At 35.5% G+C, this 27,616-nt stretch overlaps 1 protein-coding gene across 3 annotated transcripts in view; it reads right to left on the bottom strand.

Annotated features, from left to right (window-relative positions):
- Positions 1-368: 368 nt before the first annotated feature.
- The window catches only part of LOC136826856 (golgin subfamily A member 6-like protein 2), a 324,849-nt gene continuing 297,601 nt past the window's right edge, over positions 369-27,616 (bottom strand). For all 3 annotated transcript variants that reach the window (XM_067084347.1, XM_067084348.1, XM_067084349.1), the window contains exon 5: positions 369-2,389. In XM_067084347.1, coding sequence (XP_066940448.1) covers positions 1,196-2,389 — 1,194 coding nt within the window. In that variant the 3' untranslated portion in view covers positions 369-1,195. The remainder of the gene's footprint in view (positions 2,390-27,616) is intronic.

Raw genomic sequence — 27,616 nt, forward strand, 5'->3', positions numbered from 1 at the left:
AGGAGGAGAAAACCGGAGTGAAAATATGAGAAAGTCCAATGAAATTTAGGTTACAGCAACAAGATAGGGTTAAGGCATTAGAGCCAGACATCAGTAACTGATCTCAGCTATGCAATCTATGTGTTGTAAGAACAAACTTATACAGTAGTAATAATAGCTATTAAGTTTAGAACTGATATGAGTATGCATTTTACTATGTCTGTTTATATTTTGTATACCACATCAAGCCTACTGCTGTACAGGACTTATGCAGGAAAATAATTCAAATATTCAATTTACAATACACACTTAATGATGGCCTGGAATGCACATTTAAATGCACACTATTTAGGAATTTATTCATGTTAGGGGCTATTAAATGACTCTACTCTTGATTTTTTGTATATTTTTTTGGTTTTTGCAACTATGGTACCTGTACATAAATATGTGTAACAATAATTGCACATTTACATATTGAAGTTCAAGAAGTTGTAACAAAACCTCAAGAGAATGATTAAGTCTCTTTACCAGAGGAGAAGGTTTCAGCTTTATAGCAATTATAAATCATAAAAGTATGCAATCCTTCTCTTGGAATACGTATTTAGCATTTCTTATAAAAATGTACTATTACAGTAGTCTGAAAAACCTACTAGGTGTTATTACATTCAATTAATAATCAAAAGTAAACAGAGCAAGAAATGAATAAATAACACTTAAAAAGAAATTCTGAATGAACTACATTGTACAATGCAAAGCAAAATTATACTAATACCTTAATCACTTGAGTAATGTGTATGCAGTAAGTATAATTTTTCTCATTTACGTCATTAACCAACATTAAAAAGAATAATCTGCATACATGGAACTACACTTGGTACAAAAATCTTTAAACAATCTATCAATGAAGAATTACAACACAAAAAAAGACAACATTTAATTTTTAAGAAGGCTTAGATATTGAAAATACCCGTGACCTAATGTACATTAATAACAAAATACATTTTGCTACTGCTTTGATTCTATTGAAATACGACTAACTCAAAATAGCTGATTAAAAAGGGTGCAAAACGCTCTTAAAAATCTTTCTTAAACTATTTATAATTCTAGCACAAAACTGCATGGCTCACATCTACAGTAATCTATATTAGTCCTAAAAGACATCTTAGCCCTCAATAATACTAGCCTAAGAAAATAAATGCGTCACCAATATAATAAATTAGAACTTAAAACCAGGACGTGATCTTCCTGTGCTTAGTCTGTCATCATCTTTTAGCCAATTACCTCGATGCGAACCACTACTGCTACTACACATGTCGGGTCCACCACCAAATGTCCCATCCCTCATCCCATTATCATAACCTGACAAACCATAATCTCTTTCTCCCATGCGTGACCTTGTTGGTCCCATGTATGAACTATTTACTGGATCCTTTTCAGAACCCCAAAAGTTGCTTCTTGACTGACCCTCAGAGCGATTATTCCACATATCACCCCTGTGCCCACCCTGGGTCCTACTAGATGTAAAGTCTCCCCACTGTCCACTCTGACTCCTGTTTGCTCCAAAATCAGGACAATGTTCATTCTGTCCTTTTGTAAGTGGAATGTCTGATGCCCAAGGTCCCCCTCGACTTTGATTTGGACCAAAATCAAATCGCCCTCCAGGACCTTGGTTAGGTCCAAAATCTGATCGCTGATCAGGGCCAAAGTTTGACCTAAAATCAGAGCGCTGTCCTGAGCCATAATCAGGTCGTTGCCCTCCTCCAAATTCAGACCGTTGGCTTACCCCATAATCTGGTCGTTGGCCTTGGTTACCAATATACTCTGGCCGCTGTCCATTCTGGCCTGAAACTGGTCCAAAATCAGCCCTATGCCCTTCATGATTTTGGCTTAGCCCCAAATCAACTTGTTGTCCACCTAATACTTTACTTGGTACCATCTTTGCTGGCTGACTGTTTTGACTTTTGTTGGCACCAAATTCTGAAAGTGCTTGGATAACATCTTTCCCTACTGATGGAGGATACTGCCCAAGGAGACTTGAAGGTTGGGGAAATTCACCCAGGAGGCTTTGTGACTGTACAGAGCCACTTTTCTCAGATGCCTCAGATTTCCAAGGGCCTTCTTGTTTATAACCTGGAATTTCTGTGGTAAAGTCATCTCTTCTATCACTATTTTTCAGTGTATCTGCCCATGGCCTTTCTTGCCAATCAGGCCTCACCTGTCTATCGCTCTTTTCTTGCTGGTTTACCGTGGTGTTATTTGACCATGCTGATTTTTCTGCTTTATTCAAACCCCTCACACCAAAGTTAGGTCTTCTTGAACTACAGCTATCCTTTTGAAAGCTGTCATCTTTGGGATCCTCTCTCAGATATGACACTTGATCCTGTTCCTTTCTTGCTAGATTTTGGTTAGTCTGTAAGAAAAGAAAATGGACTTAGCAACAGAGAATTATTTCACACACTAAGCTGAAATTACTAAATATAACAGATTTTATATAGCCAATCAATGATGATTAAAAGCAAAGTACCACCGTCTTTGCAACTAAGTGCCCTAACTTCACCACACAAGGCTGCCAATGAGATGGTATGTCACACAGCATGTTAGCTGAAACCAAAGCCGTATTGCTTATTTCCCAATTTAAGCCTTTTATTGTTTAAAAGTCACCATAAAGGTCAAACAAAAAAAGCTGAATAAAAAACACAAATTTGTGTCTTCATTAAATAAATTACTTTTCAAAGGGCAAAAAAATTTAGAGATAAAAACCACTTAATGGCAAGACCTTTAGTGGCAACATACATATAATAAACTATGTACAGTATTTGTAACAAGGACAAAACTTTCTTTACTTAGTACAGTCATACTTCGAACTTAAGCGAGGTTAGGTTCCAGAACCCCTTGCGCAGGGTGAATTTTCGCGTAAGTTTGGCATGGTCTCTAAAAATGCTAATAAATGCTTATTTCTAGAGTTCAAACACTAAATATGACCTTAATCATGCTCCCAAATTAGTAAGTTAACTTTTAAATGGAATTAAAGTTGCTGTAATTTCATTTACAAGTTAGTTTAATACATTACCCTTAAAAAAGAGAAATAAATGGTTTACATAAAAACTGAGAGTTGTAAGAGAATTTCTCTCTCTCTCTCTCTCTCTCTCTCTCTCTCTCTCTCTCTCTCTCTCTCTCTCTCTCTCTCTCTCTCCAACTGATCTATTTTTAGAACCATCTAAACCTCTTTTTAACAACTTCTTTATTCTGCGTCTCTTTCTCTTTGTTCTGAAATGCTTTTTCATGAACAAACAGTTTTATATTTTGACCAATACAACTCTTAGTTATTATGTCTCTATGTTTTAGAACGTATTTGGAACACTAGCACATTTACACTTTGTAGACGATACAGGTCAAATTAGATCAATTTAAACTATCTACTGTACAGGTAAAGATGTACAGAGAATTAATAAGTTGTAAAAATGTGTGAGCGCTAACTATGAACGAGAGAGAGAGAGAGAGAGAGAGAGAACCAACACAAACAGTATAGAATCGCCTGGTTCAAGGGTTGTCCTTACTTAAGAGAGTGTAATTATTTATCAATTATTATGGAGACTGAGAGAATAACACACGAGAGAGAGAGAGAGAGAGAGAGAGAGAGAGAGAGAGAGAGAGAGAGAGAGAGAGAGAGAGAGAGAGAGAGAGAGAGAGAGATTGTCTTACTTGAAATGTCAAGTTATATTATTTATGAATCATTACGGAGAGAGAGAGTTAGCTTAATACATTACCCTTAAAAAAGAAATAAATGGTTGACTTAAGAATATAGTGTGTGACTCTCTTCCCCATTCCACCAATCTATTTTTAGAAGTCTTCTCAACCTCGTTTTTACAAACTTTTTTATTCTGTCACTTTCTCTTTGTTCTGAAATGCTCTGTCTCCATGTTTTAGAACTGTGCATTTACAGTTTATAAACGGTACAGGTAAAATTATATCAATTCAAAATTATCTACTGTACAGTTAAAGACATACAGAGAAACAGTGCTGTAATATGTAGGTTGGCTAACTTTGAATGAGAGAGAAAGAGAGATAACAGTTGTCCTTACTTAAGAGAGTGAAATTTTTTATGAATTATTAGACACATAGAGAGGAGAGAGAGACAGAATTACAAGAAAAATTTGACCACTGATTAGCAACACTCCCATTCTTGTCATGTTAAATGACATGTCTGACAGCTTTTGCCTTCAACCTTCTTACAAAAGATGAGGGAAGAATTTGTTTGTTCAAGATAATACGAATTTTGTATTACAGTTTTGTTATTATTATTATTATTATTATTATTATTATTATTATTATTATTATTTAATTTTATTAATCTTATTAATATTTGAAAATTAGTACATATTACGTATAAAGTTTATTTATCATACAAATAAACATACCTGTTTACATGTACCATAAAAATTCATCTCACTAAAAGAGAGAGAGAGAGAGAGAGAAGAGAGAGAGAGAGAGAGAGAGAGAGAGAGAGAGAGAGAGAGAGAGAGAGAGAGAGAGAAAATTATTACTTTTAATAATATTTAATGTTATTTAATTTACACATAAAAGCTTGAAAACTTATAAATTACATAAAAAAATTAAACAAACACTTTTGCAGGGTTTCTCAATGTTCGGAAATGTTCACGTGTCTGTGAATTCGTGCAACTCGAATCGCGCAAGTTCGAGGTATTACTGTATATACTTCAGCTAAAAATGGTTTCCAAAATGGGGTAAAAGCCACCATTAGTATAACCATTAAAAGACAAACTAGTCAAGACTGAATACTGCCGGCAGAAAAATTATATTACCAAGTAATGGAATAACATGTGGCACACTGGTCCCATTATGGAATCTATGATGCTCACTGAAACATGCATTCTCTTTCAAAACGAACTCATTGTGGTTAACTGACAACATACATGTACTCATATACAGGAAAACTATTGAAAAAGAAACTTGCACAATGCAGCAGAGGTAAACATACATACAGTATAAAACCTGTACACAGTATCAGTCAGTTTATATAATGTATATACAGTACTCATCATAATAATAAACCAGGTAACGCCACTTGGTTTATTATTCCGATGAAAAAAGAATAGTATTTTTAAGGGTGAATGAACTGAGGCAGAATAATACGCCGGCTATGTGATATTTGCGCATCCTGAGTGAGCATAACATTCCATTTTTAATCATTCAGTTTGAGGGTGGCCGCCATTGTGGATAGCATTTCATGTGTGACTGCGCTACTGTTCTCCCCGCATTTTCACCGTGTTGCACTGTGTAAAGTGGCTATTGTTCATTTATTACGGGCAAAACAAGAGACTTGAAACACCTGAAATTATTGCACAGATAATAGCTTTGAAGGAATCTGGCCTTCAAACCAAAGATACAGTGAATCAGACCGGTGTTAGTGAGAGGAGTATTCAGAAGTACACGGCGAGGTTCAGGCAGGGTGGTAGTTCCGACACCCATAAGGCTTTGAAACGACCTGGACACCCTCGTAAGACCTGTAAAAGGGCTACAGGTGTGTTGAAAAGGGAATTACAGAAAAACCCATGTTTAACAGCTCGCATAGCGAAGGAATCGAATCCTGATGTGTTCAGTGAGTGTTCTGTTTGAACTGTGCCTTGGCGCATGAACGAACTTGGATACACGTACCACTGCCCAACAAAGAAACCCCTTTTGAGCCTCAAGCAGAAGCGTTGTAGGGTTGCTTTTGCTAACAAATACTTGAATTGGAACGAGGAAGACTGGCTCAACGTTCTATGGTCGGATGAAGCAACATTTGCTGTGACTGCAGGAAGAGAAGGACACCTGTACCATTGTGCTGGCAGTGACACTCTTGACCCACGCTACCTTTGTGGGACTGTAAAACACCCAAGTTATTTGATGGTCTAGAGTTGTAAGGGTTTAGGGTCACTTGTAGTTCTCCCTGTAAACATCAGAGTTAATCTGTTAAGTACATTACGCATTCACGAGCTGTTAAAACGACCGTCTCCCAGAAATTACATATAAATGTGTGTGTGAATATATATATATATATATATATATATATATATATATATATATATATATATATATATATATATATATATATATATATATATATATATATATTTATATATATATATATATATATATATATATATATATATATATATATATATTTATATATATATATATAAATATTATATATATATATATATATATATATATATATATATATATATATATATATATATATATATATATATATATATATATATATATATATATATATATATATATATATATATATATATATATATATATATATATATATATATATATATATATAAAAATATATATATAGAGCAATGGATACACCAGCAGGAAGCACCATGTACATATCAGTAAGGACACAAAGGTCAAAACCCGAACAGCATTTTACACAACTTTATTGGGACATGTTTCGGGCAGTACTCTCACTCGTGTTCAACCTACAAATTTAAAATGACAATTACAATTCGTATAATTATTCAAAGTAATACAGCAAACTTACCATAAAAATTATAAGAATACATTTAAAAGATGGCTATTCAAAATAAATCAATGAATAAAATAAAATAAAGCAAAATACAAAATTTAAGTCACAAAGGCACAACAAATACACTAGTCAATATGCAAACCAATAAAATGCAGACTAAAAACACAAAAGTGAGGTTACAGCCACATTTCTAGCCAAAGAAGGCTTTATCTTGATGGCGTATAGAACCTCTAAAATGTCGAGGTCTGTAGCAAATTGAGCAGTGGTTAAAACAGAAAAATCATCAATACATAAAGGTGACCAGTCTCCTCGCTGTGCTCTCTAACTGCACTGTAACTGGGCCTTGAGAGACAATTGCTTGTACGATATGACTTACTAGGTGTTCAAACCACCTCATCCAAGCTGATCTGGTAGTTTTTCCAATGTGAGTGGCATCACAACCACTACATTGACATTTATAGATCAGACTGGACCGAGGACTGGTTGGTATTGGGTCTTTAATTTTAAACAAATTACCTAATTCATTTTACAAAGTGAAATATATTTTGATATCTAGCTGAGGGTAACAAATGGACAAAACAGAAATTAAATGCTTTTTTAAATCGTAACTATGAGTTCCAGTAAAGGTTAAAGGTAAATAAATAACAGGTTTTCTTTACATCAGCGGTAGTTTCAGGTTGTTTGCTTACATATAATTTCGAAAGTTGTTTACCAATATATGTATTCACATAATTCAACGGAAAACCATTGTTTTTAAAAGTGACTTTAGAAATTCCAGTTCTTCATGCAAATTCAAAAACCTAGAACAAATCTTATATACTCTGGTTACTAGCGTCAATATCAAATCATCTTATATTTCAACGGTGTAGCTGACTGAAATTAGATATAAGACCCATGAAAGTACACTTTCTAAAGACTGAGGTGTGAAAGTTATCAAGATTTTTACCTGAATATCTAGAAAAGAAAGCACATGATTATCTTCAATTTTACAAGTAAATCCTATATTAATATGATTAGAATTAAAGCACTCCAAAAAATGAGGAATCTGGTCACAACTCTTAAAAATTAAGGTATCATCAAAGTCTAAAGGACGATCGTTTAAGTATCTTTTCTCCATAAAACATATATACATGTGTGTGTATATATATATATATATATATATATATATATATATATATATATATATATATATATATATATATATAATATATAATATATACATGTATATAAAATGTGTGTATATATATATAATATATATATATACATGTATATAAATATATATATATATATATATATATATATATATATATATATATATATATATATATATATATATATATATATATATATATATATATATATATATATATATATATATATATATATATATATATATATATATATATATATATATATATATATATATATATATACAAATGTATATATATATATATATATATATATATATATATATATATATATATATATATATTACATGTATATATATACATGTACATAAAATTTATATATATATATATATTACATACATAAAAATATGTATATAAAATGTATATGTATATATATATATATATATATATATATATATATATATATATATATATATATATATATATGTATATATATATATATATATATATATATATATATATATATATATATATATATATATATATATATATATATATATATATATATATATATATATATATATATATATATATATATGTATATATGTATATATGGCTATTATATATATATATATATATATATATATATATATATATATATATATATATATATATATATATATATATATATATATATATATATATATATATATATATATATATATATACAATATATATATATATATATATATATATATATATATATATATATATATATATATATATATATATATATATATATATATATGATTATTATCACTTTTGTACGTGATTCATTTATCACACATTACCACAGGTGAAAAATAAGAAACAGGGGTGTAGGTCCTGACCGGTTTGACTTTATTTCCAAGCCATTGTGAAGGACTGATACAGAGTGAGAAGTCACAAATATATATACTACAAGAACAGCATTGACAGACATACACAACCGTTATAGGCTCCATATCCCCACTCAGGCCGGTGTCGAGGTAGGGGTGGCCTTTAAAACTCATTTGGCTAAAAATCACAATAGACTCTCAGGGACATTGCTGATAAACAGACCATACCCCACCTCAGATCCACACCTGACAGGTGTCATGGAGGGAGTTTGGAAACTCATTAACATTACTACCCTCGTACTGTGTTTACAAATATGATAATCCTATTTTCATATATCTCTACTGCCTACCTTAAAGTTTTAAACAATTTACAAATTTCTTTTGATATTAAAGGATCAAGTTTATACATCCCTTTGACTGATATTCATATTATGGTTGTAACTTTCTTTTATGAAGCTAGATTCAATGATGTTCCTTTCAGTGCATTATTAGAATATACAATCCTTTTTGCCCCTTCCCAGTTGATAGCATGATTTTTTCTCACTAACATGTACAAATATACCACTGTTCCCCTTGTGCATATCTCACACATTTCTTATGTTGTTCAATTCTTTTTTCCAGTGCTTTCCCGGTTTGGCCAATATAAAAGTTGTCACAAGACTTACACGAATTTTATATACACCCTTTAATATTGTCTGGGGAGTTCTTGATAAGTACATTTTTCATTGTTGTATTGTTCTTAAATGCGACATTAACACCAAAATTCTTAAGAAGATGAGGGATATCTTTCATACTATTATTATAAGGCAGAACAAGCAAATTTTTGTGTTGTAAGGTTCTTTCTGGTTTTGATACATAGTCTTTTTGCCGCTTCAAATGCACTGTTTAATACACTATCAGGATATTTCAATTTGTTGCGTGCATTCCTAAGCTTATCTATTTCATCATCAATATATTCAGGGCTACAGACCCGTAATGCTCTTAAAAACATAGATGAAAACACTGACTTTTTAACCTTATTGCTTTGTCCAGAATAGAAATGCACATAGGAAGAAATCCCGATAGACAATGTGAATAGTGGTTTCAATAAGAAAGTGAAAAACCTGTTAAAAGGTAACGAAAGCCTTATAAAGAAGTTGTGTGTGACCTCTCCATCGCTACCATACATGTATGGTACAATAAAAACTCACAAAGCAAACTTTCCTGCCAGGCCAATTATCAGTTCAGTTGGTTCCGCATCATACAAGCTAGCTTAAGTACTTAGTAGATATTCTCAACCCATTAGTAGGTACCATCTCAAATGCAAATATCAAGAATAATGTGGACCTGATAAATAAACTAAATAGTGTAGAGATTAATAGTGAATCCAGGCTTGTAAGTTTTGATGTTGTATCACTATTCACAAAGGTGCCAATAGATGATCTGATGGCGTTTTTATCTGAATTGTTAGAGAACACACAGCTGGATATCCCATTTTCTAAAAGTACTTTAATTGAACTGATTAAATTATGTGTAAAAGATTGTAAATTTGAATTTAATGGTAAATTTTACTCACAAAATTTTGGTATGGCAATGGGAAACCCTCTATCCCCAGTGTTAAGTAACTTATATATGGAATTTTTGAAAGAAGATATTAAACAACATAATCCCACGTAATGTAACATGGTTTAGGTATGTTGACGACATAATTTGTGTATGGCCAGGAACCAAGATGTAAAAACTTTTTGCTAAGTTAAATCAATTAGTACCATCAATTAAATTCACGATGGAAATGGAAAATGATGGGTGCTTACCGTTTCTGGATGTCCTCATACGAAGAAATAGTAGTGGGTTTAAATATAGTGTGTATAGAAAACCCACTAATATTTCTTCCTATGTGCATTTCTATTCTGGACAAAGCAATAAGGTTAAAAAGTCAGTGTTTTCATCTATGTTTTTAAGAGCATTACGGGTATGTAGCCCTGAATATATTGATGATGAAATAGATAAGATTAGGAATGCAGGCAAAAATTGAAATATCCTGATAGTGTATTAAACAGTGCATTTGAAGCGGCAAAAAAGACTATGTATCAAAACCAGAAAGAACCTTACAACACAAAAAATTTGCTTGTTCTGCCTTATAATAATAGTATGAAAGATATCCCCATCTTCTTAAGAATTTTGGTGTTAATGTCGCATTTAAGAACAATACAACAATGAAAAATGTACTTATCAAGAACTCCCCAGACAATATTAAAGGGTGTGTATATAAAATTCCGTGTAAGTCTTGTGACAACTTTTATATTGGCCAAACCGGAAAGCACTGGAAAAAGAATTGAACAACATAAGAAATGTGAGATATGCACAACGGAACAGTGGTATATTTGTACATGTTAGTGAGAAAATCATGCTATCAACTGGGAAGGGGCAAAAAGGATTGTATATTCTCATAATGCACTGGAAAGGAACATCATTGAATCTAGCTTCATAAAAGAAAGTTACAACCATAATATGAATATCAGTCAAGGGATGTATAAACTTGATCCTTTAATATCAAAAGAAATTTGTAAATTGTTTAAACTTTAAGGTAGGCAGTAGAGATATATGAAAATAGGATTATCATATTTGTAAACACAGTATGAGGGTAGTAATGTTAATGAGTTTCCAAACTCCGCCTCCATGACACCTGTCAGGTGTGGATCTGAGGTGGGGTATGGTCTGTTTATCAGCAATGTCCCCTGAGAGTCTATTGTGATTTTTAGCCAAATGAGTTTTAAAGGCCACCCCTACCTCGACACCGGCCTGAGTGGGGATATGGAGCCTATAACGGTTGTGTATGTTCGTCAGTACTGTTCTTGTAGTATATATATTTGTGACTTCTCACACTCTGTATCAGTCCTTCGTCAATGGCTTGGAAATAAAGTGAAACCGGTCAGGACCTACACCCGTTTCTTATTTTTCACCTGTGGTAATGTGTGATATATATATATATATATATATGAAATTTTTTATCACACTGTGATTTATATACAATCATGAAGCTACAAATGTCACTTAATATCAAATTCATGCTACCTAGGGAATATCTCCAATGGAGAATTATCACCGAAGGGGAATTTATTTAAGTGTCAAATGAATTGGTACCGCCGGGACACGAACCCTCGACACGGACCTATTCAGCGACTCCAGTTGATGTTACCACTGCGCCATCAAGAGAGGTATAAGTCCTTACCGGGTCTGCTGTACTGTTTTTCCCCGTCGTGAGCAGGGAAATTGTACTTAGCCTCGGCAATGACCCACCTCTGCCATGATAGTTCATTGGTACGTTTGGAACACGCAGCTCTTATTATGAAATTTTTTATCACACCGTGATTTATATACAATCATGAAGCTACAAATGTCGCTTAATATAAAATTCACGCTACCTCGGATATATCTCCGATGAAGAATTATCCCCGAAGGGGAATTTATTTAAGTGATAAATGAATTGGTACCGCCGGGACACGAACCCTCGACACGGACCTACAGTATTCAGCGACTCCAGTTGACATTACCACTGGACCATCAAGAGAAGTATAAATCCTTACCGGGTCTGCTGTACCGTTTTTCCCCGTCGTGGGAGGGGAAATTGTACTTAGCCTTAGCAATGACACACCTCCGCCATGATAGTTCGTTGGTATGTTTGGAACACACAGCTCTTATTATGAAATTTTTTATCACACCGTGATTTATATACAATCATGAAGCTACAAATGTTGCTTAATATCAAATTCACGCTACCTCGGGAATATCTCCGATGGAGAATTATCACGAAAGGAATTTATTTGAGTAATAAATGAATTGGTACGCCGGGACACAAACCTAAACACGGACCTATTCAGCGACTCCAGTTGATGTTACCACTGCGCCATCAAGAGAGGTATAAGTCATTACCGGGTTTTCTGTACTGTTTTTTCCCGTCGTGAGCGGGGAAATTGTACTTAGCCTCGGCAATGAACCACCTCCGCCATGATAGTTCGTTGGTATGTTTGGAACACGCAGCTCTTATTATGAAATTTTTTATCACACCGTGATTTATATACAATCATGAAGCTACAAATGTCGCTTAATATCAAATTCACGCTACCTTGGGAATATCTCCGATGGAGAATTACCACCGAAGGGGAATTTATTTAAGTGATAAATGAATTGGTACCGCCAGGACGTGAACCCTCGACATGGACCTATTCAGCGACTCCAGTTGACGTTACCACTGCGCCATCAAGAGAGGTATAAGTCATTACTGGGTCTGCTGTACTGTTTTATCCTGTTCGTGGGCGGGGAAATTGTACTTAGCCTCGGCAATGACCCACCTCCGCCATGATAGTTCGTTGGTACGTTTGGAACATGCAGCTCTTATTATGAAATTTTTTATCACACCGTGATTTATATACAATCATGAAGCAGTGGTAACTTCAACTGGAGTCGCTGAATAGGTCCGTGTTGAGGGTTCGTGTCCCGGCGGTACCAATTCATTTATCACTTAAATAAATTCCCCTTCGATGATAATTCTCCATCGGAGATATTCCCGAGGTAGTGTGAATTAGATATTAAGCGACATTTGTAGCTTCATGATTGTATATAAATCACAGTGTGATGAAAAATTTCATAATAAGAGCTGTGTGTTCCAAATGTACCAACGAACTATCATGGTGGAGGTGGGTCATTGCCGAGGCCAAGTACAATTTCCCCGCTCACGACGGGAAAAAACAGTACAACAGACCCGGTAATGACTTATACCTCTCTGGATGGCGCAGTGGTAACGTCAACTGGAGTCGCTGAATAGGTCCGTGTCGAAGGTTTGTGTCCGCGTACCAATTCATTTATCACTTAAATAAATTCCCCTTCGTGATAATTCTCCATCGGAGATATCCCCGAGTAGTGTGAATTTGATATTCAGCGACATTTGTAGCTTCATGATTATTATATTATATATATATATATATATATATATATATATATATATATATATATATATATATATATATATATATATATATATATACATATATATGTATATATGTAAATACACATATATACATACATACACATAAATATATATATGCATAGTCACAATGTGTTCCAAGTACCTGGTTATTACAGAACTGATCACAGAATTCAAAAATTTACCTCACTTCAGCGACATGCCTAAACTCTCATAACTATAAAAATTACGACTGAGTACTCTAAAGGTAACAGTGATCCCTTAAAAAGCCTATTAATCACATAAAAAAATCAAACTGAGTTTAGGAAAACAAATGTGAGGTATCAACAATTAAACAAGAAATATACTAGAGCAAAAGGACATCACTCCATCAAACAACTTTAAACTGTTTCCCTGGTCGTAATTCACTTCAGCAAAACTAAAGGGACAAAACATGTTTATTACTTTGCCTAATTCACACATTTAATCCTATTCACAGGTGAAACACTGTTTTTTAACATTTTTAATACAAAAATTCATTTTTAAAATAAAAATTTATAATCAGAATTCACAATTTGAAGAAAATTACTATTACTGTACTTAAAAAAACACAATTGAATTAATTCTCGTGTTAAATTATTAAACAAAACTAAATCAATGCTAAGTAAATAAATGTTAAATCACCAATATATAAAATGTGAAAATTTAAGAAATTGCAAACACAAGAACACATAAAAATACACACAAGATTTACCAAAAACAATTTCACTAAGGAAAAAATTGCTTAACATACCTAATTATACCATGGTAATAATAAGTAAAATTCACTTTACCTTACACAAGCTTGTGAAAACTTTCGCAAAATCACCTGAAATGCAGCTGCTTGAGATTCACAAAACACTTTTTTTGTTAGGTTCCATTACCAAATATATACACTTTTCCTACATTCAGATTTCAAAAGCTAGGCTTAATATCAATGACCACACAAATATTTTAAGTCAATGACTTATCTCTTTTGAAGAAAGTGAGAGAGAGAGAGAGGGAACCACATGAACGGTCTCTGAAATCAGAATGAGCAAACTTTAGGATTCCAGTAGGAAATGAAACAATCAGGTGATGTCATTATTAAGGCATTTTGGGAACACGATACAACAGAAAATTCTAGAAGAGGAAGATGATATCATTTCCTGAGCAAAACGTTTTGGGGACAAAACTAGCGCATTACAACAATACGTGATCAGAGCAATGTACTCTTAAACATGACGCAATTGCCATGTGCTTCAGGGCAACACTTGTTCATATTTCTTAAAAAGGTACACGTTTTTACCAGAAAGTCGTATGGAACACAGGTAAGATTGCAAAAACATTCGTCTTTTTCTCGTATGAGACAAAAACCTGACTCCTCCCCCCCAGAAGATTAGTTATCCCAGGTTTGAATCCAATAATTCACAACAGGATAAATAATCTGCTATGACATTATCTTTTCCTGAAATGTGTTTCACTTTTACATTATACAGTTGCAGGCATAAAGACCACCTGGTCAGTCTCTATCATTATTTTTCATCTTATTAATGAATGAGATAGGGTTGTGGTCAGACAAAACTAAAACTTCTTCATTCTTGGGCCTGTTCGGTACACTTCAAACTTTTTCAATGCTGTGATTAATGCTAATGTTTCTTTTTCAATGGTGGAATATATTTTCTGATGATTTTTCAACTCTGAAGATATGAAACACTGGATGTAGAATACTGCTGTTGTCTTCTTGAAGTAGAACAGCTCCAATTCCACAGTCGGATGCATCAACTTCTATTACAAACTTATTGAAGTCTGGAGCTTGAAGCACTGGTCTTCAAGCTAAAATGGCTTTAACCTTCTCATATGATTCTTGGCATTCTGGAGTCCAAACAAACTTTGTTTTTGGACTGGTTAAGTTAGTTAAGGGAGCTACTACGGCTGAGAAATTTGGAAAGAATTGGCGATAAAATCCAGCCATGCCAAAAAATCTTTGTAGCTGTTTCCACATAGTAGGGGGGTAGCTTTACGGATACCTTCTACATTAGCATCAACAGGAGCGAGAAGGCCTTTTCCAACTTCAAATCCCAGATACTGAACAGATGCCTTTCACTTTTTTGTAAGTTGATTGTTAGTCCTGCTTCCCGTAGTTTCTTGAACATTTTCCTTAAAATCTTCAGGTTTCTTCCCATGTATTAGAATAAATCACAATGTCATCAAGATATACACCCACTCCTTCTATGGATCCTAGCAGTTGGTCCATCACTCGTTGGAATGTTGCAGATGCATTCATCAGACCAAATGACAAAACAGTGTATTGATACAGTCCAAAAGGAGTAATGAAAGCTGACAGCAATTTAGCATTCTCATCCAAGGGAATTTGATAATATCCTTTCAACAAATCTATCTTGGAAACCAACTTGGCTTGCCTAATATTATCAAGTAATTGATTTATAAGAGGCAAGGGATAATTGTCAGCCACACTGATGGAACTCGGTTTCCTATAATCAGTACACATCCTAAATGAGCCATCTGGTTTCTTCACTAACACACAAGAAGAACTGTAATGACTTGAACTGGGTTCTGCTAATCCATGCTGCAACAAATACTCCACTTCTTTCTTCAAAACATCTCGATGAAAAGGTGATAAGCAATAAGCTTTGTGTTAAAAAGGTTCTCCATCTTCTTTGATCTTTTATCTCATGCTTTGTCAGACTGGTACACATACGCCTGGGTACATCTGCAAAAATTTCAGGGAAACTTCTCATCACCTCACTTAATTCACCACTTTGCTCAGCACTCAGATGTTTTAATTTATCTTTCAAATTCTCCAATATGGAAGAATTGTTCATCTTGCTTTCAGCTCCCAATTTGAAGCCATCCTCGTCCTCTGTAGATGAAGCTGTCTGTGTTACTGAAACTGTTTCAGTTTTAGTCTCTGAAAACTAAGGTTTCAAAAGATTCACACGTATCTTCCTCTGTCATTTCCTTCTTCCTGGTGTTTCAATCACATAAGTTCAATCACTTAACTTCTCTTTTATTTTGTAAGGACCTTGAAATTTGTTGGTAAGGGGAAATCTTTTCACTGGCAAGAACACTAGAACTTGCTGTCCTACACTAACACTTCTTAGTTTAGTCTTAGCATCATATCTTCTTTTCATTTTCTCTTGACTTATTTTCAGATTTTCTTGGGAGAATTTTCTAATTTCCCTTAACCTTCTCCTCAAGTTCTTCACATATTCTCCTTAGATTTCCTCTTGATTTTCTTCCCAATTCTATGCAAGAAGCTTCAAAGGACCTCTCATGTCTTGACCAAAAATCATATGATTAGATGAACATCCCATAGTTTCTTGATAAGCATTCCTAACCTCAAACAACATCAAGGATAAACCAGCATCCCATTCTCTTTCTGATTTCTAACAATACTTAGTTAACATAATTTTCATTGTCTGGTGGAACCTTTCCAAGACTCCTTGAGCCTCTGGATAATAAGCAGTTGATAACTGTTGTTTCACCTCAAAACAAGTTCATCACATCCTGGAACAATTTTGAAGTAAAGTTCGTTCCTCTATCACTTTGTGCAATTTCTGGTATTCCAAACTTGGAGAAAAACTCCACCAACCTCTCAGCAATTACCTTTGCACTTATATTTCTTACAGGAATTGCCTCAGGATACCTTGTCACTGGACTCAATGTTAACAGATATTCATTTCCTTTCTTCGTTTTCAGAAGCGGCCCAACCACATCTATAATCACTTCGCTAAAGGGTTCTCTCCTAACTTCTATGGGTTGTTGGGGGGCTTTCTGAATGGTTTCATTTGGTTTTCCAGCTATCTGGCAGTGTGACATTCTCAACAGAACCTGCTAACATCCTTGTGAAGTCCAGGCCAGAAAAAATACTTCACAATCTTCTCAACAGTCTTCCTGATTCCCATATGTCCAGACTCATGCGCTACTGCTACCACTTGCTTCCTCGATGGATATGGAATCAAAATTTGATGATATTCATCCCAATCAGCATTTCCTGGTATATCTGTAGGTCGATACTTCCTCATTAGCAATCCTTCCTTTAGATAATAACAGGTAGGAGTTTGTTGCATCTCTTCTTGATCAACAACTATAGAGAACAAATCAGCTAACGTCGTATCCTCCTTGTGCAGTTCCATTAGTTTCTCTCTAGTCACTTGACCAACTTCGAGGGCTGAACTCTCCATATCTGCTAGCTCTGCTACTGTAGTTTCACTACTATCTTCAGGAACACTGACTACTATGAGTCTCTTCAAGAACAACAGGATCCTCTTCTTGGAAAATCTCTTCATTACTAACACTAGGGGAAACTTGACTTTCCTGGAACAGCTCTTCTAAGCTCAAAGATCCTTCACTTGATCCTCCTGATGCAGGTAAATCTTCAGTTTCTTCACTTGCAGATGTGGTGGTTACACAACTTGGAAACAGGTGGGGGTTTTTCTTCTCTAAATCTAACATAGAACTAATCCTCAATGGAACAAATGGCACACCACAAACTTCATACCCAGTAAAACATGCACGCTTTCAACAGCTAGCGAATCCTTTACAGCGAAATGAACATTCCCTGTCACCAATTCACACAACAGGTGCAAGCGTCATATAGGAGTTACCTCTTCTCCTCCTATACCCTTCAAAACTGAATCTCCGGTGAGATTCTTCTCCAACTGTGAGTGAGCACTACAAACTAACACACTATGGTTACTCCCCGTACCACGTAATACCTTGACTGGTACCTGCATGCTCCTTCCTTGAGTTGTCAGCGTACCTTCATAGATATATGGCTTAAAAGCCTCCAAGCTGCTCAGCCACTCACTGCTTGAGGTTACATTTCCACTGGTTGCTAAACACTTGGCTTGTTTAGTCTCAGTCTTCCCGACACTGCTCTTCGTAGTTTGCTTCACCTGGTTACCTTTAACCACTTGATCAACTGGCTTTGACTGTTGTTGTGTCTGATAACAATCTCGACTGTACAGTGAACCCACTGCATTCGCAGATCGCGGGGGATGTGTTCCAGACCCCCCTGGAGAATAGCTAAAACCCGCGAATACTTAGAACCCCCCCTCTAAAAACCCTTATAACTGTCTACCATGAAAGGTCAAACACCAAAGCATGCCTAAAAATACCAGCCTACATCAAATATACATTAAACTATTATCCTATTACTGTATTAATCTTTGAAATGATATTATCAATATCACTTCCAAGTCATCTTAAACATTTTATCGTTAAAAATATACGTACGTACTGTATGGCTTACAGCTGTAGGTGAAAGTAATCCAGTTCCCCACCTCCACGTATTCAGCCACACATTTTCTTTCATACAGTCACAAGCTGTCCCGTTTTCTTTTGGGGGAAACATTGGTATTTATACGTAATTCATAAGAGAAAAAAAAAATACGTATGCACATTTTTAAAAATTTAATACTCTGTACATATTAAGATTACTACATGCGTAAATCATACGGGTACTCACCAGTGATGAATGTTAATTAAAGATGATGATGATGAATTAGCTGTGCAGTCCGATGAATGACGAAGATATGATTGCACAGCAAAGCAGAGGAGTTACAACTCATCTGAGGACGCCTCTTCACCTTCAGGAAGTGCTTTGGGAGGCACTTTTTTCAGTTGATTTGGGAGGCACTACTTCAGGCAATTGGGGAGGCACTTCTTCAGGCGATTTGGAAGGCTTTGGAGGGACCTTCTTCGTCTGTTTGATAAGCATGGTGATAGGCAGTTGCTGTCGCTGCTTCTTCATGGTGGTGAGGGCTTGATTATAGGGCTCCAATGCTAATCTTGGATGTTTGAAAACTTTAAGGAGAGTTCCATATAAGGATCCCATGTTGAAACATACTCCTGCGTATCCTTGATCATTCTCTTACCGTGGGATAGACGTTCCAATGTCAGGCCGCCCTCCTCTTCCTCCTGCTCCTCCCCTGAACCTGGAGCATCTTCTTCCTCACTGGCAGACTTCGTCAGGTCTTCCAAATCCTGGTCCGTCAGGGGGTCAGAGTGGGCATCAATGAGGATGCCAACTTCATCCTCGGTGATGTCCCAAAAGCCTTCTCCACCTAGAATCCTCGCCAACTGGACAGTCTTATTAATGGCCGAATGTTGAAATTCTTCAGGACAGAAGCTCCTGTAATCATGAACACACTCCGGCCACAACTTGCTCCAGCACGTGTTCAGGGTCTCCATGTCACTCAATGATGGGTTGATGATGGTCAGACATGTGGCAATCGTGAATTTACGCCAATAGTCTTTTAGCACAAATTCACTGTCATTGTTCATTGCATTCACAAGGTGCTGGAGGGAGTTCCCAGTACAGAGTGCCTTGAAGGCACGGATCATGCCCTGGTCCATAGGCTGGAGGAGAGAGGTGGTGTTGGGAGGGAGGAACTCAAGCTGGACTCCCTTGTAAGAAAGATCGAGAGGGTGGCCACCAGCATTATCCATGATCAGCAACACCTTGAACTCCATGCCCAAGTCGTTCAGGTATTGCCTAACTTGAGGGATGAAGCTCTGATGGAACCAGTACTCTGTAAGGACTTTGGTGATCCAGGCCTTAGGGTTATGCATCCAGAACACAGGCAGCAACGCCTTGTTCTTATTCTTGAGGGCCCTGGGGTTTGCAGCCTTGTAAATGAGGCCTGGTTCAAGCATGAAACCAATTGCATTCCCACTCATAATGAGGGTAACCGTAACCTTCTGGGCCTTGAATCCTGAGGCTTTAGCTTCGGCCTTCTTGAGGTATGTCAGGGAAGGCATCTTCTTCCAGAACAGGCCAGTCTCATCCATACTGAACACCTGTTCTGAATTTAAGCCCTTCTCCTCGAGGATTTTCTTGAAGGTCTCTGGATATTTCGTGGCTGCTTCAATGTCGGCAAAAGCTGATTCCCCATGCAGAGTAACAGACTTTGGGTGGAACCGCTTTTGAAATCGGTGGAACCACCCCTTGCTGGCCTGGAAATCTTGAGGCGCTGATGATGGTCTTGCTTGGGACTCTACCTTCTCCTCTTCCTCTTCTGCTTCTGTAGGCGCAGGTTCATCGAAGCCTACAAATTCAGATTTCCCTTCTTCAACGCCTTCCTCTGCCTGTACTACATCATTGCCTTCCGTAGCAGTTGATAACTGCTGGTAGAGTTGTTAACTGAATCCGACTGGCCTTTCTTCCAGAACAGGCCAGTCTCATCCATACAACTGATGGTGGAGTTGAGGGGCATGTTGTTCTTCCTGCACTCCTTTGTCCAGAATGCCAGTGCAGATTCCATCTTCACGAATGTTTTATCCCGCACTGTCACAACTGTCCCGCACTGTCACAACTGTCTTTGCACTACCGATGTAGCTCGTGCTTACAGACTTTCGTATCTCTGCCGCTTTCTTCTTTATAAATCTCACTGTGCTCTCATTAACATTAAAATGGCGGCCAACCACGGCAAAACTTTTACCCTCCTTTAACATATCAAGAACTTTCACCTTCTCAAGTTTCATAACCGTCTTCTTTCTTTCAGACTCTTTGCCAGAAGCCTTAGAGGGAACACAGCATTTTTTAGAAGGCATTTTAGGGCCAATTACTGCTGACGCACAAAGATTAAGAAACCAAACACAAAGATATGCGATTTCACACGATCAGAAGATGCTACGGACTATGCATGAACTGAGAAGGATGCCATAGACGCAGTCTCCCAGAATTCCATGTTCGCGAGTTGGTCTTGAGTGTTCAACCAATCAATGCCAAGTGAACAGCCAATGAGCGCCAAGGAAAATGAATGGCGCTTCATAATTGGCTGCTTTGCAGATGACAGCTAATAGTGTGTCGAGTATCATTGGTCCCGTATACACAGCATCCAGCATCTAGAGTTCTTTGTATTTGTGGAGAGGTGGCTTGGGTGAAGCACTTTTAAGGGGATCGGCCGCCTAAAAAAAACCCAATAATCTTTAAAAAATTCGATTTGCTGAAAAAAATTCTATGGCTTTGTATAGGGTTCAAGAATGTGTCCACGAAATATTATGCTAAAATTTGCCGTATTTCTCTAGTTATGGCCTAAAATGTAACAATAACTATATACCCATAAAACACCAGTCGCAAGAAAATGATTTAGTCTGGTATGTATAGTTTTTGATATATATTATTAAAACTTCCTTTGAAATGAAATGTATAATGTCAATAATATCCTACTCGGCACCTTTTTAGTTATTCCTAGCCATGACAACAACACGTCATACCATGGACGACTGACTGTGACCGAGCTGCCTATAAACTTCAAGCTAGAAGGACACGTTTTTTCATGCATTTCGCTAGCCTTGACTGAACTCTGTATTTTCTGCGGTGTTTTGTTTTTCACCGTGCCTAAAAGGTCCAAGAGTTCACTTCATGCTTCTAGAATGCGGAAAAGCCAAGTGGAAAAGTCCAGGCGAGAAGCAGAAGAAAGAGTTCAAGAAATTAGTGCCATAGAGGGGAATGGAGGCGACGGAGAGAGAGAGCTGTCACCAATCAAGCGGCGCAGGCAGCGATCTCTGCTGACCAGAGACCAACCACATCCACCCCTAAACGCCTCTTTATTTGTTCGTCACTACCAAAGGGCAAAGATATTTTAGAAAAAGAAAGCAGTAGCTCGGAGGCTGATATTATACACGATCCTGAAAATAAAATGATCATAATAAGTGAAGCAAGACTTGATGAATTCCTTGAATCACGAATCCCTAATTGTGAATGAAAAGTAATTCCCTGGATCCATTTGGCAAGGGATGGATTCGAGACACTAATAAAAAAGTGTAGGCAACTATGATACCCTAGAGTAATACCTTGCAGCAAGATCAGACAGGGGGGGACCAGGAACCTAAAATTTATAAGAATGTGTCTTAGGCACATATATAATCAATTAATATTCTTATTTATAATCATTTTGCATTAATTAATACCCAAAAATAAAAATTAAAACCATAGAATTAATTGTAACACAGTCTTTGAAGTCCCTTTTACTTTTTTTATGTAACTAAAACTTTGAAGGCCCGTTTCTCAAAACATAAGTTTTTCACCTTCAAAATGTATCTCCTCCCTTAGTATTGGACCAATCTAAATGAAATTTCATATATAATATAAGGAAACATGGTAGATTAAAAAAAAAGCCGGGGATTTTTAATATTTTGAGTTTCTGATTTTTGGCAATTTTTTTTTCTGTAATTTTTCCAGGAAAATTTCATAAAAAAAATAAAAATTCATATCTCGAAAAATAATTGAAAAATCAAAAATCGACTTTATATCAAAAGGTCCATATGTGTTTTATACATGGTTCAAATCTCATCCCTTAAAACCAAAAAGCAAAGGAGGAGATGCATTTTGAAAATGGCCATTTTTGGCCGAAAAATGCTCTGGCGTCACAAAACCAAAGGTTACTGAACAAAAAATTTTTCACCAGAAGTTCCACACAATATCCTTTAACAAACCCCCCATATATCAACAACCTGTCGTTAAAAAAGTCGGAAACCAGCCGATCCCCTTAAGAAAAACAAATCTATGTTACTGAAATTTTGCTGTGTTTACCTTTATATATTACAGTACTGTAATATTTGAAAATTAGCAAATCTTTTTTCATCATACAAAATGTACTTCCAGTAGTCATGAATATATACTTAGTACGTATATGAAAATGCTACATACCGCAGATGTAAACATACGTACCCTGCTATTCCTGTTGTCTTACGTATTTTAGATATGCTCTATGTACTACCTGTAGTACTACGTATCATCCTAAAACACTTTTTGTATGTACAGTAATACTTAAAAATCATCCTACAACAAAAGACTTACTAAAATGTACAGTACTGTATGCACAGAACATCAATGTTGGTATATGTACACGCAATAGTACCGTGCATATACCGTTGCAGCAAATGACCCAATATAACTCATTTCATTGCTATCTCTCGTTTGCGTGTTTTGCGTGTACAGTACTATGGACTAAGAATATATTTTGAAATTGTGCATTAAGATGTCCTCTAAATGCTCTGCTTCTTCTAAGACCTCTGGCAAAGAGCCTAAGTGCCAGAGGATGTTACAATTAATGACTGATGAGAAGAAAGTAGACATGATTGTTATGTTAAGACAGGGCAAAAGTCACAGAGAAGTAGCAGCCCATTACAGCATGACATTAAGTGCTGTCGCCTGCATTGAGCATGAACAAGGTAAAATACTCATGCAGCCCTTCGGTACCACCTTTGTTGCCATGTTCAAATACCTTAACATGACAACATCTCCAGAAACCCCTGACAAAGCACCTCCTGAAGAAGGTGAAGAGGTGCCCTCAGACGAGATGTAACGCCTCTGCTTTGCTGTGCAGTCATATCTCCAATGTCATTCACCGTACTGCACAGCTAATTCATCATCATCATCTATAATCAACATTCATCACCGGTTAGTACCCGTATGATTTAAGTCTTATTGTTTATTATTATTACAGGTACCCAGTGTAGTATTACCTATTACTATCTAATGTTATTAAACAATAAATATGAAAATACAGAATATTGCTATATGAGAAAGACAAAAAATCTGCATCTGCAAATATGCAGGTTCCCCGCGTATATTTTTATAGATATGTTCCACAGAAAAACCGGCAGATATGTGGGTTTTCGAGCGAATAAATTTTAGATAGGTTCCACAGAAAAATCCGCGAACAGGTGAGTCCTCGAATACTGAGACCGTGAATACAGGGGGTTTACTGTAGTGTCTTGCTCTTCCACACTTGAAGCAGACAACATTAGTCTTCTGTATCTGTCTTGAGAAACTGGATGATGAGGATGTGACAATGTATTGCTGAGGGGTATTACCTGGCTTTGTACTGGTATTACCACTTGAAGGATTCCCAGTAGTAATATTCCTGAAATTTGGATGAGACCTAAAACCTGTGCATTGTTGGTTCTGGTACTTGGCATTATAAATCCTTTTGCTTGAAATTATATTAATAGTCCTCACTCAATGTAGCAGCTTTGTCAAGTTTCTTAACTCTCTCTTAAACAGGCTCTTATGTGTTCAGGAATTCCTCTAAGATATTGCTCTAGGACTACTAACTCCTCAAGTTCATCCATAGATTTAACTTTAGCAGCCTCCAACCATCGTTTAAAACATCTTACTTTGTAGGCATAATCCAAGAAAGTCATCTTGTCATCCTTTCTCAAAGATCTGAATCTTTCATTGTAATATTCAGGGTTCATCTGGCAAACTTGTAGCACCTTGTGTTTGAGTACCTTGTACTCTTTACACTGATCAGCTGATAAGGCTAAATAGGCACTTCTTCCTTTACCAATGAGAACACTCTGTAACAAGACTGACCATTTATCTTCTGGCCATCCCATACCTGAAGCCACTTTTTCGAAGTGATCAAAAATGTCATCTGGAGCTGCTTCTGTAAACTTAGGGATTAAATTCTGTACTCTTGCCACATCAAATACAGACTCTTGAGTACCTTGGATAGGGTTAGACAGTGTCACAGGTAACTTGGAGCGAGCTTCTATTAATTTCATCTCCCTTTCATAATCTTCCTTCTTCCTTGCTCTTTCTCTTTCTTCTGCTGCTGCTTTTTCTTCTTTTTCATTTTTTCCTCTTTTCTCTCTGTCTTCTTTTTCTCTTTCTACATGCATTTTCTCTCTTTCGGCCTGCATCTTTAGCTTAACAAACTTTCTTCTCTTTCCTCTCTTTCTTTTTCTACTTGCAGTTTCAGCTTAATCCAGCTTTCTTCTGCAGTTGAGTCTCAGCTCTACCTCTGCATCACTCTTCTCTTTCTTTTGCTCTTGCTTATTTACAAATTCTGCCTCAGCTGCATTCAACAATTCTTGTGCCTCTACTAACTCTTCATCTATTTTACCAGAGACCATCAATGCTTGAATTGCAATACAACTGATTTGTGCCTTAATCCTACCACTAGACAGATTACCCCAACAGGCCACTGCTAAAGCAGTCCACTGTGCCTTAGTCAGGTTGGATTCAGATAACTCTTGGATAGATGGAGCTGCTTAAAACTCCTGAACATTCAACAGAGCCATTTTCTCTAAGTTACTCAGCTAAACAATTCACAATACAATGCAAAAATAACTGTGGTTGCTCTCCTATAAAAAAACTATCCCTAAAACCACCCATATAAACCATAAGCCAGAGTGATATTTTGTTTTGTTCCAGGGTCTGGGCACCAAACAAAACATATTCTTATTGTCATAATGTGTTCCAAGTACCTGGTTATTATACAACTAATCACAGAATTCAAAAATTTACCTCACTTTAGCCACATATCTACACTCTCATAACAATTAAAATTACGACTGAGTACTCTAAAGTAACAGTGATCCCTTAAAAAGCTTATTAATCATGTGAAAAGTCAAAACTAAGTTTATCAAAACAAGTGAGAGGTATCAACAATTAAACAAGAAATATACTAGAGCAAAAGGGCATCACTCCATCAAACAACTTTAACTGTTTCCCTGGTCTTAATTCACTTCAGCAAAACCAAAGGAACAAAACATGTTTATCACTTTGCCTTATGCACACATTTAATCCTATATACTGGTGGTCAATAAATGAAGCACTGTTTCTTAAAAATTTTAAATATAAAAATTTATTTTTAAATTCAAAATTTATAACTAGAATTCACAATTTACAGAAAACACAAAATTTAATTAATTCTTGAGTTAAATTATAAACAAAACTAAATCACAAAAACTTTAATTTATCAAGAAATTCAATCAAGTGAAATTTAAACTATTAAGAATTACTGAAGATTTGAAAAGAAGATCTAAGCAAATGAAAATTCAATAAGTAAGCAATGTTATATTATCAAGAAATACAAAATGCTAAGTAAATAAATCTTAAATCACCAATATATAAAATGTGAAAAATTAAGAAATTGCAAACACAAGAACACATGAAAATACACAAAAGATTTACCAAAAACAATCTCACTAAGGCAAAAACCCATAACCCTTAAACGCCGAGCCTCTATTTACAAAAGTGTCTGCTGTATGCCGGCGGCGTTCGGGAGTTAGTGTCGAAGTGGAAAAAAAGTTTCTTTCAAAAAATCACAGCACGCTTAGTTTTTAAGATTAAGAGTTCATTTTTGGCTCCTTTTTTTTGTCATTGCCTGAAGTTTAGTATGCAACCATCAGAAATGAAAAAAATATCATTATCATATATAAATATTGGAATATATGACAGCGCAAAAAAAGTCATATATAACTGTATACAAATCACGCTGTGAGCAAAACAGTTAAAGCTAACGAGTTATTTTTTTTTCTTTGTATTGTACACTAAACTGCGATGATTTTGGTATATAACAAATTGTAAAACAATCAAAGCAACACAGAGAAAATATTATCACAAAATGATGCATAAATTCGTAATGCGCGGATGTAAAAAAAAAAGTTTTTTCAAAAATTCACCATAAATCGAAATATTGTGCTAGAGACTTCCAATTTGTTGCAAAATTAAGGTAATTGATGGAATATTACTAAACTGTAAGTGTTTTAGCTTACAATTGCAGTTTTCGACCATTTCGGTCGAGTTAAAGTTGACCGAAGGTAGAATTTTTTCTATTTATCATGATTTATATGAAAATATTTCAAAACTGATAAAAGCTACAACCATGAGTTATTTTTTGTTGTATTCTACATGAAATTGTGCACATTTTCATATATAAAACTTTATGTAACGACTAGTATAAAATGGTGCAAACATTACAACAAAGTGACGAAAGAATTTCCGAGATGTTCGGCCAAGTTACCGCACAGATGTAAGGAAAATTTTTTTTTCAAAAATTCACATAAATCGAAATATTGTGCTAGAAACTTCCAATTTGTTGCAAAATGAATGTAAATGATTGAATATTACTAGAATGTAAGAGTTTTAGCTTACAATTGCGTTTTTCGACCATTTCGGTCGAGTTAAAGTTGACCGAAGGTTGAAATTTTGGCACTCATCGTGATTTATATGAAAACATTTCAAAACTGATAAAAGCTACAACCATGAGTTATTTTCTGTTGTATTCTACATGAAATTGTGCACATTTTCATATATAAAACTTTATGTAACGACTAATAT

Source organism: Macrobrachium rosenbergii, chromosome 41, assembly GCF_040412425.1.
Source record: "Macrobrachium rosenbergii isolate ZJJX-2024 chromosome 41, ASM4041242v1, whole genome shotgun sequence".
In the NCBI taxonomy this organism is placed as follows: domain Eukaryota; kingdom Metazoa; phylum Arthropoda; class Malacostraca; order Decapoda; family Palaemonidae; genus Macrobrachium; species Macrobrachium rosenbergii.